At 36.8% G+C, this 15825-nt stretch overlaps 1 protein-coding gene across 4 annotated transcripts in view; it reads right to left on the minus strand.

Moving 5' to 3' along the window:
• The window catches only part of rsh (Rap GTPase activating protein radish), a 319148-nt gene that overhangs the window by 131301 nt on the left and 172022 nt on the right, over nucleotides 1-15825 (minus strand). For 2 of the 4 annotated variants that reach the window (XM_089734679.1, XM_089734678.1), the window contains 3 exons: nucleotides 5405-5523; nucleotides 3841-4052; nucleotides 1911-3299 (listed from right to left, as the gene is read on the minus strand). In XM_089734679.1, the coding sequence (XP_089590805.1) occupies nucleotides 1911-3299; nucleotides 3841-4052; nucleotides 5405-5442 (1639 nt within the window). In that variant the 5' untranslated portion in view covers nucleotides 5443-5523. The remainder of the gene's footprint in view (nucleotides 1-1910; nucleotides 3300-3840; nucleotides 4053-5404; nucleotides 5524-15825) is intronic. The other 2 variants (XM_089734681.1, XM_089734680.1) reach the window with 1 other exon arrangement.

Below are 15825 nucleotides of genomic sequence, written 5' to 3' on the forward strand. Positions count from 1 at the left end.
TGTTTATTTATGTAAAAAGAATAAAAATGAATTTACAATGTTATTAGATTTTAAAATGACGTTAATGTAAAATGTCAAGTTTCACTCACCATTGCTATGGCATACAATGCGGGTCACACCTAACGACGTTTTTTTCCTTATTTTAAATGTTACTAATCTAAATTCGCTCTTAAAACTATAAAATAGTCATATTTTTTGCAAAAATCCAATAAATTGTATCAACTTATATATAATTGGTGTTTTGTTTAATACACTTGGAGGCAATCAGTTCAAAAGTTCATAAAGTTATTTAAACATCACTAGTATAACAGTACTTTCGATACGCGAGTTAATTTACGATAAAAATAAACAATATCAGCACAACACCTTCATAATAGTTTATTAAATTTATATACTTTCAGATCGGAATTATCGAATAAGCAAAACCGAATAACCGCAATTTTATCAAGAATAAATTCGCTTTACAAAAAAAACAATAGATTCGTTGTAGCTTCTACGTTGAACGGTTGATTTTTAGTATTTTTTTTTTTATCACGCTTTTAAGCTATCAGATATATTGTTGTTGAGGTTATCCGTTGTCTACGGTACGTCACTTTCGTTCTAGTAAACATGGCAGTGATCGCAACAGATGAGAAGGCGCGGGCGAGCGGGCCTGCGCCACGAGTTCACGTTCATCTCATCTCGATATGATCCGCGCGATCGCGCTGTTACTTGTGCCATTCCGAAATGACAGCTAGCTACATCAGGACTCCACTGTGGCGCTACTGAGCATATCTCTCTCTCACAAAAGAGAGTCCCTCTCACTTTTGCCTCCTTGTCGACAAAACAGCTCGTAGACAGAGAGACGAGAGCTGCCGACGAATCGATTGGCTGACGAAAATGGGCGGGGGTCGAGCACGTGGCTAGGCCGTGGTTAGTGAGTAGTGCTCGTATCGCAAGTGAGTTTACTGTTGTAATTTGCTTCACGTACCGCGAAAGCTGTTCAGCTCGTGTTGGAATGAAAGTTCGCGCCACTCGTTTATCTTTGAACACGTTTTAAATTTGTATGCAACTTGTGCAACTTAAGTTAAGATTTAGTGTATTAGGATTGCAATATTTATCCGTGTGGCTATTTTAAATTAAATTTCAATGTGTTATTTTGTTTTGTTTCTAAGAAATAAATTCAATCGTGTCGACATATCGACTAACTTAATTGCTAGATTTTTAAAGGCTAGAATTATGTTTGTATGAAAGATACTCAATGAGTCTAGGAACGATTTTTGTTTTTTAAATGGCCCCTTGCCTAATACCTTTACCTAAAGATCGTTTTGAGACACGCACACTCTGAAGATAGTATCAAAGAATTCTTCACATTGTAACCGATAGACAGATCGATGTTGTGTGAGACAACGTAGTTGTGTTGACCCTCTTGTGCTTGGGACGCTGTGACATTGAAAATTTCAATGCATAATAAATGCTCATTAAATAGGGTACGGCAGAATTCTTTTATCGTAGAATCACTATGAATTCATGTGTGTTAGTAATAAATTTGTTCACAAGCTACCTTGTACCACAAAAAACCTTGCCCCAGATTCGCTTCGCCGTCTACTTCAGTCATGCGATTGTAACATGTGCTTTATCTGTTCGAACACATTCGTGCTTACCAATGAAAGTGAAAACCTAAATAAAATATTGACTTAGTTAAATCAGAATATAAATATTGTATATTGAACAGAGAAGCGACGTGTAGAGTTATTTGATTCATATAGATATGGTGTTGTGTATGAGCAACATGTTTATGTAGACCAACTAAAGTAAGTTAGCGATTTGGTTATGCTCTTGGCATTGTCGATGCCTGTGAGTGACAGAAACATGTCTTTCAGACTGTCATAATCACGTCTGGCTTAGAAGAGAGTATAAAATTAGCTTACCTGTTTGCGTGCTGGAATCGAAGAATGTGCTTGTTGTCTCAACAGTCATAGTTCCTATCGTTCCGTCCAATATTTGTGTTGATGAATCGCGTCGACCGCGTGCTCGCATGCAAGCGTCATCGCTTTGTGAGCTTTGTCGTCTAAAGTTTCGGCACCTTATCATCTCTTCGGTTGTAGATTGTCGTCGAAAACCGCGAGCAATTAATATTTCTTCTGTAGTCGATTGCCTCCGGATCATAGTGCGCTCCGGAGGACGTGCACACGGGCTTGGATCCCGGCTGGAGCATGAACTGGATTCTGGGCTTCTAGCCCTACCCATTCTTGCACAAGAAGCTTGACGCCGTAATCTGCTTCGGCGACGGGCTGCTGAAGGACTCAATTCCCCACCACCTGCTCGGTCGGGACTTAATTGTGAACGGTCACGTCTTGGACGAGCAGCAGAATCAGGACTAAGAGAATCTCTTCTAACTCTTCCTTCATCATCGGGACCTAAGGATGGGCCAGAATCCCTTCGCCTGGCTCCAGGAGGACCAGTCGGATCATCGAATGCTGTAGCTTGTCTTTGTAGTCTACCCAGTCGGCGTTCCGGGCTTGCAGCTGCACGAGAATCTCGTCTCGCCCGACCACACTGTGTAGTCGAGTCTCGGCGACCTCCTAAATTTAACGGAGCTTTTCCAACGGGAGTGGTCGCTTGATTAGTCTGTGCAGCTTGAGTGCCTTGGCTTGTTTGAACTGACTGCGATGTGCTGGTCGTCGGTACTGTTGGTGAGGTCGGTGATGGTGTCACAGCCGACGTTATAATCGTAGGCATAGTCATAGGGTGGCATTCTCCGTCAGATCGGCTTGGTTCGTGGACAGTGACTACGGTTACCGATGGTGGTTGAGTCGAAGGACCCGGATCGGAAGATACTTCTACGAAAGATGGTGCAGCAGGTGGAGGTGGAGAGCTGCGTCGCTTCCTGTGTGTTGCTACAATGCGTGGTGGCTGAGCAATTATGGAGTCACGTCTATGTCTAGTACCATCGACTGAATCTCTACGTTCCTTTTCTTCAGAACTACGACGTTTCATACGTTTATCTTTTGTTGGTATAATAATAGTTGAATCCCTTCGTTCAAAATAATTCGAAAATTCCGCTCGGAAATCTGGCTGAGCCGATTTCGAATCACGACGCTTGGAAGCCATGGACTTAATTCCAGAATCAGCTGAGGAATCACGCCGTCGACGCGGTGGAGGTTCGGAACGTGTCCACGGCAGTGATCGAGCTAGGTCGGCAAGTGTTTCTCTTCTAGAGAGTGGAGCTCTCTGTCTTCTTGGAGCACCACCCCCTCCCCATTCACGGAGAATGTCAGTCAGCTGGGCCAGGGATGAACGACGACGACGAGGTCCACCTGCCATAAGCAAATCGTTACTAATATAATCTGATCTTAATGTTAAACGGAAAATATTCACAACTATTATTTGTTATTATTTAATCTATATATTAATACGTGAAGCAAAAACTTTGTATCCCTTTTTACGAAAATTGCGCGGACGGAGGAGTATGAAATTTTTCACACTTATAGAGAATATAGGGAAGTGCACAATGCTAATATATTTTTAAAATAATACAAAAAAGATACATTAAATCAATAAAGAAAACATTACACACACTACCATGCATTTGACACACACACACACATATACTCTTTGCTTATTGTCAAACTTTTGTTATTGCTTAAAGTCTGTAGTCAAATTGAGAATAGGTTAGTATTGTTTATCTTTAATATTACGAGTATTTGTCTATAGTGTAGTCTTGGCGAAATCTGTAACAATAGGACCATAATAATGTTGAAACTTATAATTTCAATTAATTATAGTCGAATTTCGACTTCTGCGGGACCACTAGTAAAATTCATCAAATTTAGAATTATCTTAAAAAATTAGCCTTACCTCTGGGTTGATCTGAGACGTCGGGCTCTGGCGGCGATAGACAGGATACTTGCGCCGCAGAATCTCTTCGGCTGCCGAGTCTTTGCCTCAGTGTGGACTCTTCTAGTGTGGAACGGGTCAGCTCGTCCCAGCCGTTGCCGCCGGCCCACACAAGCCCCACTTGGTGGGACAGTATCGGGAGGTTGCAAACGAAACATATTGCGGTCATTGTCCTGTCAAAAGATGGGACAGTGTTAAGATTACAACGTTATAAATGTGAAAAATAATAATGTGGTGAGTGAGAGAACGAGCGAAGGACAATTACTTACGATTTGTTTTTATGAAAATTAGTGTCTCTACACATGTAGACAGTGATACGTGGTTTACTAGGGACACGGAGCGAACAAGCGTGAAGTCTCATATCGCGCCCTTGTGTTCGCATCAACGGCCTGATAAAACTGAACTACCGATATTAAGTAATAACCACTCCTATGCCTGTCGACACGTATTATCAACAAACAATTGGCGATAAGTGCACCATTCCTATGGGAGACCTACGCCGCCTCTGTCTGTAATTGACAATGTATTTTTGGCACCATAATACGCGATACATAAATAAGTATTTTCAATCATTCAATTTCCAGAATCGGCGTAGTTTTAGAGATAGACGATTGAATGAATTGTTGATATTAGATAAAATGTATGTAGTTTATAGGTTTTGTTATGTAGTTTCGTGCTTATAACGATGATAGATAAAGGCACGTTTGATTACTTCGCGGTGTTATTGTGTCAGTCGTGATAAGCCGTATCTCCTCGGTATACAGATGAGCGACTACCCTCTGTGACTCTGAAGACGTACTGTTCAGCGGCCTCTATTATGTTTGCCGGAGTGGAAATTGCGTGATTATTCAGATTGAAATCCTTTAAACGCGAACCTATTTAGTCGTAAACTTCCTATCTACTTACGCATTGTTTTGAGCGAACAATGTGGAAACCGTGATAAGCCATTGTATCAGCTTGTTTCAACTCTTCCGACTCGATAACATTAATTTAATTTTAAAACAATACATCTAAAACTAGATTGTAATGAAATTGCTATTTTATGGCAAAGTGCGTATTTGCGAAACAATATGTGTGATATGATTCAAACTGTTATAATTAAGCGCTAACGTTCGCGTGAGATTTTAATTTGAATGTGCCACTTTAATAAGTACCAATTTCAGTCTGGTTTTCAAAACTACTGAGTGATCGATTTTACTACAAGTACCTAATAAACCCTATAAGCGATTTAGATGATTTACTCGTATTTATTCGCCGTGTGATATGCCGTCAATGATTCTCAATAAACTAGTTTTGTACTAGCCCTGTTTGTGTTATATTAAGCTGGATAATGTACTACACTAAGTGAATTCCGTTGTTAATGTATTGTGGGTGATTTGATTAAGAGAATGGCTCCTATATTTCGTTATAGGAAAATGTGACATAATCAAATGATAAATATAACGCAAGCGTCATGCATATTAGGTGTTCGTGCATTGAATTATAATACAAGGTACTATTTTCATGCTTGGATTGTTGAGGGGACCTGTAATGACGCAGACGAGGTGAAGGGGACTGAGGCATGTCGAAAGCCGGTTCATTGGGGTCGGGACGCTAACTGAGGCTACGTTCCATACACAATATCACATCAAACACTTTGTACATCTGAAACAAATCGGTTAATACAGGATTAATCGGTTATGAAGTCGCCGTGGCCTAAAGCGTTCGGTGCATATCTTGCGAGGCAACTGAGTTCGAATCCCGCAGGCAGGTATCAATTTTGCTAATGAAATACGCACTTAACAAATGTTCACGATTGACTTCCACGGTGAAGGAATAACATCGTGTAATAAAAATCAAACCCGCAAAATTATAATTTGCGTAATTACTGGTGATAGGACCTCTGGTGTGTCCGCACGGGTAGGTACTACCATCCAGCTTATTTCTGCCGTGAAGCAGTAATGCGTTTCGGTTTGAAGGGTGGGGCAGCCGTTGTAACTATACTGAGACCTTAGAACTCATATCTCAAGGTAGGTGGCGGCATTTACGTTGTAGATGTCTATAGGCTCCGGTAACCACTTAATATCAGGTGGGCCGTGAGCTCGTCCACACAACTAAGCAATAAAATAAAATTCAGGACATCAAGCACGAAGCGGTCATGAATTTCGGTTTGAAGGTCACTTTATCTCGTATCTGAAGTTGGATGGAGATGTCTATGCGCTAAGTTAGTCGTTAAAGGGGCGTGAAGTCTTCTGTCATCTCGACAGTTTGAATATCGGCAGTCCCTCACCGGTAATTACGGTTTTTAATTTTCACGAATCGACTTTACTCAATCAGTAACTAGTTTATTTAAACTACTGCCAGTTTTATTAAACAAATATTTATGCTACTCAGTCGTTAACCACAGCCTTGTCGGATAACATAGCAATTAATATAATGAAAAGCTCAGACTCGTTACACATTATAATTAAATTAAACTAATGCATGCATCACACATAACAACATCAACTGGAACGTATTAGAAAATAATTCATCGGGGATAAGCAACTTCTAAGGTATTAACGAAATAATATTATTAAAACAATGTAATTCTGTATGTAGTGTATTTTTTCTATATAACATTTTTATTAGAAGACGAAAAGGTAAAAGTCGCGGTTGTGCTGCGATTTTTTTATAGAAAAACTTTTAAGGGATATTTCGAGGTTTTCATTTAGTTCACAGTAATTTTTATAGATGGCGGTATTAAAGCACAGTTCAGTGTTTTCAAAGTGTTTACAAGTTTTCTATAATTTGTACTAGATGGCGCTAATAACAACTCCAGAGCATTAACGATATTGAACAACCTATTAAATAAATAATGTTTGATTGTTTATTAATAAATGCAAAAGTAGGTTTGTTTGTTTTTTACGCTTTAATTTTTGAAATGTGAAATTTTGTGAATTTTTGCATACAAATGGATAGGAAATGAAAAGGATTTGGAGTAGGTATTTCAATGCAAAAGCATTAGGCAACGACTTGGCTCTGCCCCTGGCATTGCTAAAGCTATGGGCGACGGTAACCATTCACCATCGGGAAAGCCGTATGCTCGTTCGCTTAAAAGGGCAATAAAAAAAGAAAAAGAAAAAAAAAAACTGATTAGGGAGTGTGAAAACTTAAAACCTACAATTTCCATTTCATTCTGTAAGTAGTGTATGAAAACAGTTCATTTGTAACAATTAATAAAAAAAAACTAGTATTTAGTTGACAAACCAAAATTAGAATACATATCATACGTACAAACTACAAATGGAGGATTGACTAATAATGAGTACCTATAACTAAAAAAAAAGAGATTTCCAACTACACAAAATCTTGACTGATCTCTTTTTTTTATTTTTTGTTGCTATTCGCTAGACCGCGATTTAAAACCGTCCGTTTCTGCCTAAAGCGAATTGAATCATTTCATGCAAGCCTCCTATGAAGTCGGTTTGGTTTTGATATTTTTTGCGCTATTTACTTTTGTCTTTCCGAACATTTCGAGAACGTTTTAAATAGAATTCGATATTGGAAATTTAAAAAAATCTTGTGTCTGTATGTGTTTGTGTGTTTTGACTGCTTTAGATATTTAGTGCAAAACCGTAGAGCCTGTTCGATGTAAATTCTAACAATTATCGTAAAATTTACGGGATACCATACCTAGGGATACCATAAAAGGAGCCCAGAGATACCAAAGTACCATGGAATCGCGGCTTAATTTCCAGATATTTGGTGATCAGAGCCTGGTTGTACTCTCTACACTAAATACATATAAAGGCACCCTTCTGTTTGCGTATAACAGTATTCTTGTAGAGTGAAATTATGATGGTCTTCTATTGTACAATAGAATTAAGCCCTTTAACTTGCAAAATGCAACTTATTCACTCAACTTCACATGAAATGTGGGTATTCAGCGAAACTCTATCCAACGCAACCAATTAGGTATCTCTACTTCAAGTTGCTTTGTTCAGGTATTTGTTCGTGTACATAGTCAGTTTCCGGGAATCCTTTGGGAGAATTCAGAACAATTTTGCAAATGAAATGAAAACAATTGTGTATTTCGAAATTAAATTTATGCATTTACTTTGTACATGTTTTTAAATTTAAATTTAGAATATAATAAAAATTATATAAAAAAAAAGATTTTTTTATGGTTTAGATGGGTGGAAGAGCTCACAGCCCACCTGGTGTTAAGTGATTACTGGAGCCCATTGACATCTACAACGTAAATGCGCCACCCCCTTAAGATATAAGTTCCAATGTTTCAAGTATAGTTACAACGGCTGCACCACCCTTCAAACCGAAACGCATTACTGCTTCACGGCAGAAATAGGCATGGTTGTGGTACCTACCCGTGCGGACTCACAACAGGTCCTAGCAGTAAAGTAAGTAGTTACCGGAACCCACAGAGGTTTGAATGACGTCACCAATTTTGGGTTTTGTACGTTTTGTTAAAGATCGATTTTGTTAAAGAGCGAAGATAAATCCTAATTTTTTTTTCACAGAATATCCCATGAACAAACGAGAATGTTGTCCAATTTAGATTCGGTTTTGATTGATGGGGGTAGGTAAAGTTTGAAATGAATTCCGTGCGTACATTCGTTGTCCCGCGGGCCTGCTCTCTCGATAGAAACATTCAATTACACTTCGAAATCGTCTTTTTGTTTCCGTTGACAGCTTTCAAAACTCTTAGTAGTTCAAACGGGTCTCACAAATGTGAGATTGACATAGGTAATACTCGTATACGCTCTTAGGTTTTCGGGATCCGTAGACATATTTTCAAAAATAATTTTATACCGTTTAAAATCGGGTTTGTTTTTTATAATTATTAATATATTATTGCCGACGCTTCAAAGAGCTTAGAGCAAGGGTTGGCAAATATTTTGATAGTCGGGCCACAGACCTCGAGTCAAACAGTTTTTTTTTCTAATTTTATATTGTGCGACTATTATACATACTGTAATTGTTCAATTAACACAATTATATTTCGAATAGGAGGCGCTGAAAAGAGCAGTTGTCCGGGAGAAAATTTTGGCTCCGACCGGCCCTGATAATATGTATCAGTATTGCTTAATATACTATATTTATATTTACTATATATATATATAATTTTATGCACCAATGTATGTTAGACAAAAACTAATATTTGTGTTTTTAATAATAATATATACCATGCTTCACGGGCCAGACAAAATTCTACCGGGCCGCCATTTGCCCAAACCTGGTTTAAAGGTTTATTATTATGGGATTATTCATCGACAGTAATTGAGTATTAACTACCATCTGTTTTTCTATAAAACTGTTTCTTGGCGTTTACGTTTCATTTTACGCAGAAAAATTTCGCTTGGGTTTTCATCTTCGCGTATACATCACCGAAAAAAACGTTATGACAATAATAAAAGAGACATTAAGCCGTTAAAGTAGTTTTCAAAATGAGATTGAGAGTTTTGTATTAAGGATATTTTAGCATATTTGTATTAAGTTTGTATCATTTGTATTAAGCATATTTTAGCATATTTGTATAAAGTCTGTATTATTTGTATTCAGCATATTTTAGTTGATGTAAATACACAAGTGTCTAGCTGCATTTATTTTGATACCCCCTTTTTCTATATAGACTGGTTTTTTTCAGATAAAAGGATCTTACGGCAGCACCTGCCGTGTGTGTTTGCTATCGTTTGTCCATGTTCAATATCACTTAACAATGTTAGCGTTGACATTGTAGTTTGTAATCTAACTTGTAGATTGATCGAGAAAATAATTTATTTGTTTTTTTATTTATTTTTATTGCCTTTGTAGGCAGACGAGCATACGGCCCACCTGACGGTAAGTGGTCACCGTCGCTCATGGACGTCAGCAATGCCAGGGGCAGATTCAAGCCGCTGCCTACCATAAAATACTCTCCGCAAGCCTCGTTTGAAGAAGGACATGTCATAGCGCTCGGAAAACACCGTGGAGGGGCGTTCATTCCAAAGCCGGATGGCTTCTTCTTCAATTCTCGACATCGCCTAAAGTCGTCGTGGCTTAAAGGATAAAGACGTCCGGTGCATTCGTATTGAGCGATGCACCGGTGTTCGAATCCCAGGCGAGTACTATTTTTTTCTAATGAAATACGTACTCGACAAATGTGCACGATAGACTTCCACGGTGAAGGAATGACATCGTGTAATAAAAATAAAACCCACAAAATTATAATTTGTTATATTTATATATATTTCTGCCATGTAGCAGTAATGCGTTTTGATTTGAAGGGCGGGACAGCCGTTGTAACTATAGTACTTGAGACCTTAGAACTGATATCTCAAGGTGGGTGGCGCATTTACGTCGTAGATGTCCATGGAATCCAGTAACCACTTAACACCAGGAGGGCTGTGAGCTCGCCCACCCATAAAAAGCAATAAAAAAAAAGTTCCTATACAATGTAATTCAGAATATTTTTGTTGTTTGTTTATTACTCTAGTCGAGTGAATAAGTTCACGGCTCACTTGGTATTTATATCGTTAACGCATGAATGTTTTGTGGCAGAAATAAGCTGGTGGGCGGTAGCTACTCGTGCGGGCTAACAATAAGAGTAAGTAAATTGCGAGGATCTACAAGGGTCTATAATCTAGTAGAAACAGTTTACGGTCCGATAGTAGACTAGGGTCGCAGATCAGGGTTTTTTTTATTAACAGAGAAGACTAATACGACGAGTATCTTCCGAGTTTTTTGTATTAGTAATCCCAATTTCCCATTTCTATAAAGGAAGGAATTTTTGCTATAAATAATTACTAGATGATGAGGGTTTTTTTTTTGATAACGACATCTTGGTTAGTTGCCCTCAATTAACAAAACTAGTATTATTATTCGCCAATAGATGTCGGGAAGAGTTGATTATTGAAAACACGAATAAAACAACATTTTCTGAAAATAAATCGTAGCTAGATCGATTTATCGCCCCCGAAATCCCCTGTATACTAAATTTTATGAAAATCGTTGGAGCCGATTCAGATTATATACTTATATATATTATTATACAAGAATTGCTCGTTTAAAGGTATGTATAAGATTCTCACGCATTTTAATTTATTGTATTACTAGATTATATTAGTTTTCAATCACATATGACAAAAGTAGCAATCGTCTACTTAAGCATATCAGAAATGTTACCATATTAATTACAAAGGATATTTCAATGTTGAAGATTCATTTGTTTCAAAACGGAATCCTCTCGAATGAACATAGCTTTTGTTTTTTTTTTTTTTTTTTTTTTTTTTTTTTATGATTGAAAATTTACTGTTTTTAGGCCTTTACATTGTAATCATTGTTTCGTGCATTGTTTGCTCTAGAGAATTACGGTTTCACATCAAATTGTGAATGAAGTGCGGTAAATTTAATGTTATTATTAACAATATCTAATTAATTTTATTTGAAAATCAAGATGATAGCACCGGTCTTCCTGTATCGTGCATTATTTTACCTGATGGTTGTCTGGAAGAGATCGCTCTTAGCGATAAGACCGCCAATTGTACTTTTTTGTGTTTAATGTATCGCACTGTTTATTTGTTTTTTGGTGTACAATAAAGAATACTCTCTCTCTCTCTCTCTCTCTATTTTATCAAAATGCTCGATGCATTTTAGGTTACCGATATCGGTGATCTGTATAGTAATATATTATTATCATATTTTATATAATGTTCTCGCGTCGGTGTGTGTAAAAAAATTACCATCTCCGTACTTTAGATAAAAGGAAACTTCATTTAAACTTGACTCCAATATTTAAACGTTTGACGCCAGCCCAAAGTACAATGGTGATGTTAACTTTTAAAATTAAGTAGCTACGTGAAGTATACTAAAGTTTGTTCACTTACACTATGTTAAAACAGAAGCTCACTTTCATTCGACATTTGAATAGCAAAAACGCTTTATTTGTAGAAGATTCGTGATATTGTAATCATTAGACGGTATGTAGAAAAACTGAAGGAATCTTAGAACTTATATGAAGTTACTGAAGTCGTCGTGGCCTAAAGGATAAGATGTCCGGTGCATTCGTATGTAGCGATGCACCGGTGTTCGAATCCCGCAGGCGGGTACCAATTTTTCTAATGAACTACGTACTCAACAAATGTTCACGATTGACTTCCACGGTGAAGGAATAACATCGTGTAATAAAAACCAAACCCGCAAAATTATAATTTGCGTAATCACTGGTGGTAGGACATCTTGTGAGTCCGCACGGGTAGGTACCACCACCCCACCTATTTCCGCCGTGAAGCAGTAATGCGTTTCGATTCGAAGGGTGAGGTAGCCGTTGTAACTATACTGAGACCTTAGAACTTATATCTCGAGGTGGGTGGCGCATTTACGTTGTAGATGTCTATGGGCTCCAGTAACCACTTAACACCAGGTGGGTTGTTAGCTCATTCACACATCTAAGCAATAAAAAAAAGAATGTTACGATTAAATCATTAATTCAACACAGGAAAGCTAGTATAATTATTGAACAGTCTTAACGTTGGAATTTTATCGATTAGATACTGAGAAGCTCAAAATTGGATAATTAGATTCCAATAACGAATAAAGAGAGATTCGAGAGATTTTTAAAATTGCTGTGCCTTTTTGTTTTATTGTCCTTGTAGTGTCCGTTGATAAGTGATTACTGTTATGTCATGGACGTCAGCAATGCCAGGGGCGAAGCCAAGCCGTTAGCATACGCTCCATGCAACCGATCACCATAGTTGACTATTGCAAGAGCACCAGATCGAATAGAAACCCATGTCCATAGTAGAAGACTTTATTATGTTACCCTCAATAATCTATCGTAACAAGGAGGTACTTTTTTACTTTTATGTTATTATATATTATTTATGCTTTGGATTTCGGGATTCTTTGGAGGAGACTTTTACCCTGAGGGGGTCAACATTAGAAGGAGATCAAATTGCACGAGTAGTAGATTTATTATGGTTACTTAGTAACATAATTATTAAATACTAAATTAATTAAGCTCTATCTAAATTTTTTGAGGAATCAAATAAAGCTATTTTATTATTATTATTTATACTTTACTGCGATCTTAGAACTCACATCTCAAGGTAGGTTGCGGCAATTACGTTGTAGATAACTATGGGCTCAGGTAAGTATTTAAGACCAGGTAGGCCGTAAGCTCGACAACTCATCTAAGCATTAAAAGAATAGATAAAATTGCCTGATATTAAACATTGTAATCGGAGTCGATGAACAATATGGATATTTTCATACGTATATTTGTATATACATACATATATATACTCGTATGAGCCGATATATCGTAGTGGTAAATGGAGAGATAAAATAAATTTTACTTTTGTCTCGTTCAGTTTTTTTTTTCTTCATATTACCTACTAACTTTTGCTCGCGATTTCGTCCGCGTGGAATAGTCACTTGAGCATAACGCTAATTTTTACCTGCGACTTCATTTGCGTAGAAAGAAAAAAAAATCCGATTTTGAAACATTCTTTATTGGTGCTCCGTTTGTATTAGTCTTAGCGCTTAGCTTAGAGCCTTCCTCAATAAGTGAGCTATCTAACACTGAAAGAATTTTTCAAATCGGACCTGCTGTTCCTGAGATTGCCGCGTTCAAACAAACAAACTCTTCAGCTTTATATTATTACTAGCGACCCGCCCTCGCTTCGCTTCGGAAACATTAAAACACACATGACCCAAAAAAAAAAAAAAAAAGTAGCCTATGTTCATCAGGGACAATGTCGGCTTCTAATGGAAAAATATTTTTTCAAATCGGTCCAGTAGTTTCGGAGCCTATTCGAAACAAACAAACAAATCTTTCCTCTTTATAATATTATAGTATAGATTAGTATAGATAAATAAAAAAAATAAGTATAGATTATAATTTAGTTTAACCATAGAATTTTGTAATAAACTTTTATCGAAAATTCATTAGGCAAATACTAATGACCGTAATGTTTTGAAAGCGTTCAACGTGTTTCAATGAACACAAACAAGTTGAGAAAATCATAATTTGTACCACCGAAATTGGTAAAGTTAATTTAACTTTCCCACCCGTACATCGGCCGGGAGATATTACCTTAACATTTTAATATTTGTTCAATAGTTATTAACGTTAGGGATCGGTTCGGTGTCGTCAGTCGATATACCTTGTTAAAACTTGCTTGTTAGCTGTACTGGAGTTTCAGGTTTCCCATTTCGGTTCTAGTTTTAGCTTCAACTAAATATTCAGAGCGGTAAACCGAGATATCGGCTGAAGACGACGAGCATTGTTGTTAAGATTTTGAAATCTGAATTCTGGAAGGTATATTATTAGAGAGAGAGAGAGAGAGAGAGAGAGAGAGAGTATGCTTTATTATAATATTATTATTAATTTTTTCCCTACCTATTCGCTGGTAACCTAAGGGGCTATCCAATTACGCCCGTGACGATGTAATTGACAGTGTAATATTTTTTGTCAGAGCAGTTAAAATACAAAATCTCTAAATTTGATCAATTAAAATATTGCAAAGTAATATATTGGATTGAACAATGAGCATAATGGAAAACATTAACAATTTGGGAGAGCAAATTTTGCGGTTTCATTGGGTATTTCATTATTTGGAAACGCTAATTGTTTTTCCGTCTGCTCTGTGAAACAAATAGCCATAAACAAATGGTTGAGATTTGCTTAATGTTTCTGAATGATATACTTTAATATCATTTTATATGATATACACGATACATTGCCTTATTAGATTTCAATTTTATTTAGGAAATTTATTACGTGGTACCTACTAGATTTTATGAAATAAAGTTTATGTTATAATTAAAAAGATTATTGCACAAAAGTTTTTCCAAATAACATTACTGGTAACGCCATTTTGTTTCGATATTGAAGAAGGTTACCAACCTATAAATCCTTATTTGAGACCGATGCGTTAGAGAATGTATTTAATCTGTGACATTATTAAAAGCACCGCCAAAAGATCAAGAATTTAAAAAAGTGTAACCGAATTAATTATTGCATAAATATGAAATTTATCCGCAAATAAGTTGTATCGCATGTCTAAAAGCAGGCTACATAATCGCCTGCTGCGTTGTGGTTCGTAATCACCCCCGTCGCAAAGAATTGTCAAGTGATGAGCACGGCGACTGCCCTCGCTTTGAGAATGGTTACTTATTTATACATTAATAAACATTACTATAATAAATAATCTATACTAATATTATAAAGAGGAAAGATTTGTTTGTTTGTTTGTTTCGAATAGGCTCCGAAACTACTGGACCGATTTGAAAAATTCTTTTTCCATTAGAAGCCGACATTGTCCCTGATGAACATAGGCTACTTTTTTTTAATTTTTTTTTTTTTTTTTTGTTTCATGTGTGTTTTAACGTTTCCGAAGCGAAGCGAGGGCGGGTCGCTAGTTATTTTATAAAGTACCTATGGTGTAAGTGTTTTATTCATGATGTATTTAAGGATAGAGGAATGAAAGAGTTGAATGGTTCAAGTGGAGGCTGACAAGACGCCTCCATCAGCAGTAACATTACTAAATATCACATAAAGCTGTGAGCTCATATGACAAGTGTAGCTTAGTAGCACCTCTCGGAAAGTGTGGAAATACCCTTTTAAAGAACTTTTCAAACACACAAGGAAATATACTTAAATTACATTTCGTGTATTATCACATTATAAATTAAACTGCATTCTATAGGTAATGAGGCTGTTTATGCAATTACTCATGGTATTTAATTTATAAAATTTTCAGGAATAAAAAAAAACGTATCACGTAATCTACCGTCGTTAAAGAAAAAAAAAGACTTTTAAACGAGACTTTTAATAGCCTTTTGTTCTAACGAAGGGTAGAACCAAAGACTCGGATTAACATAATTATCTAATCTGAATGAAAATAAAAAAGGCGTGTAACAAACTAATTAAACGGACAAAGTAATTTGAAAAACGTTAGGGGCTCCGGTCACTGATGGTCGGGC

This window comes from Bombyx mandarina, chromosome 18, assembly GCF_030267445.1.
Source record: "Bombyx mandarina strain Sakado chromosome 18, ASM3026744v2".
NCBI classification, from domain to species: Eukaryota; Metazoa; Arthropoda; class Insecta; order Lepidoptera; family Bombycidae; genus Bombyx; species Bombyx mandarina.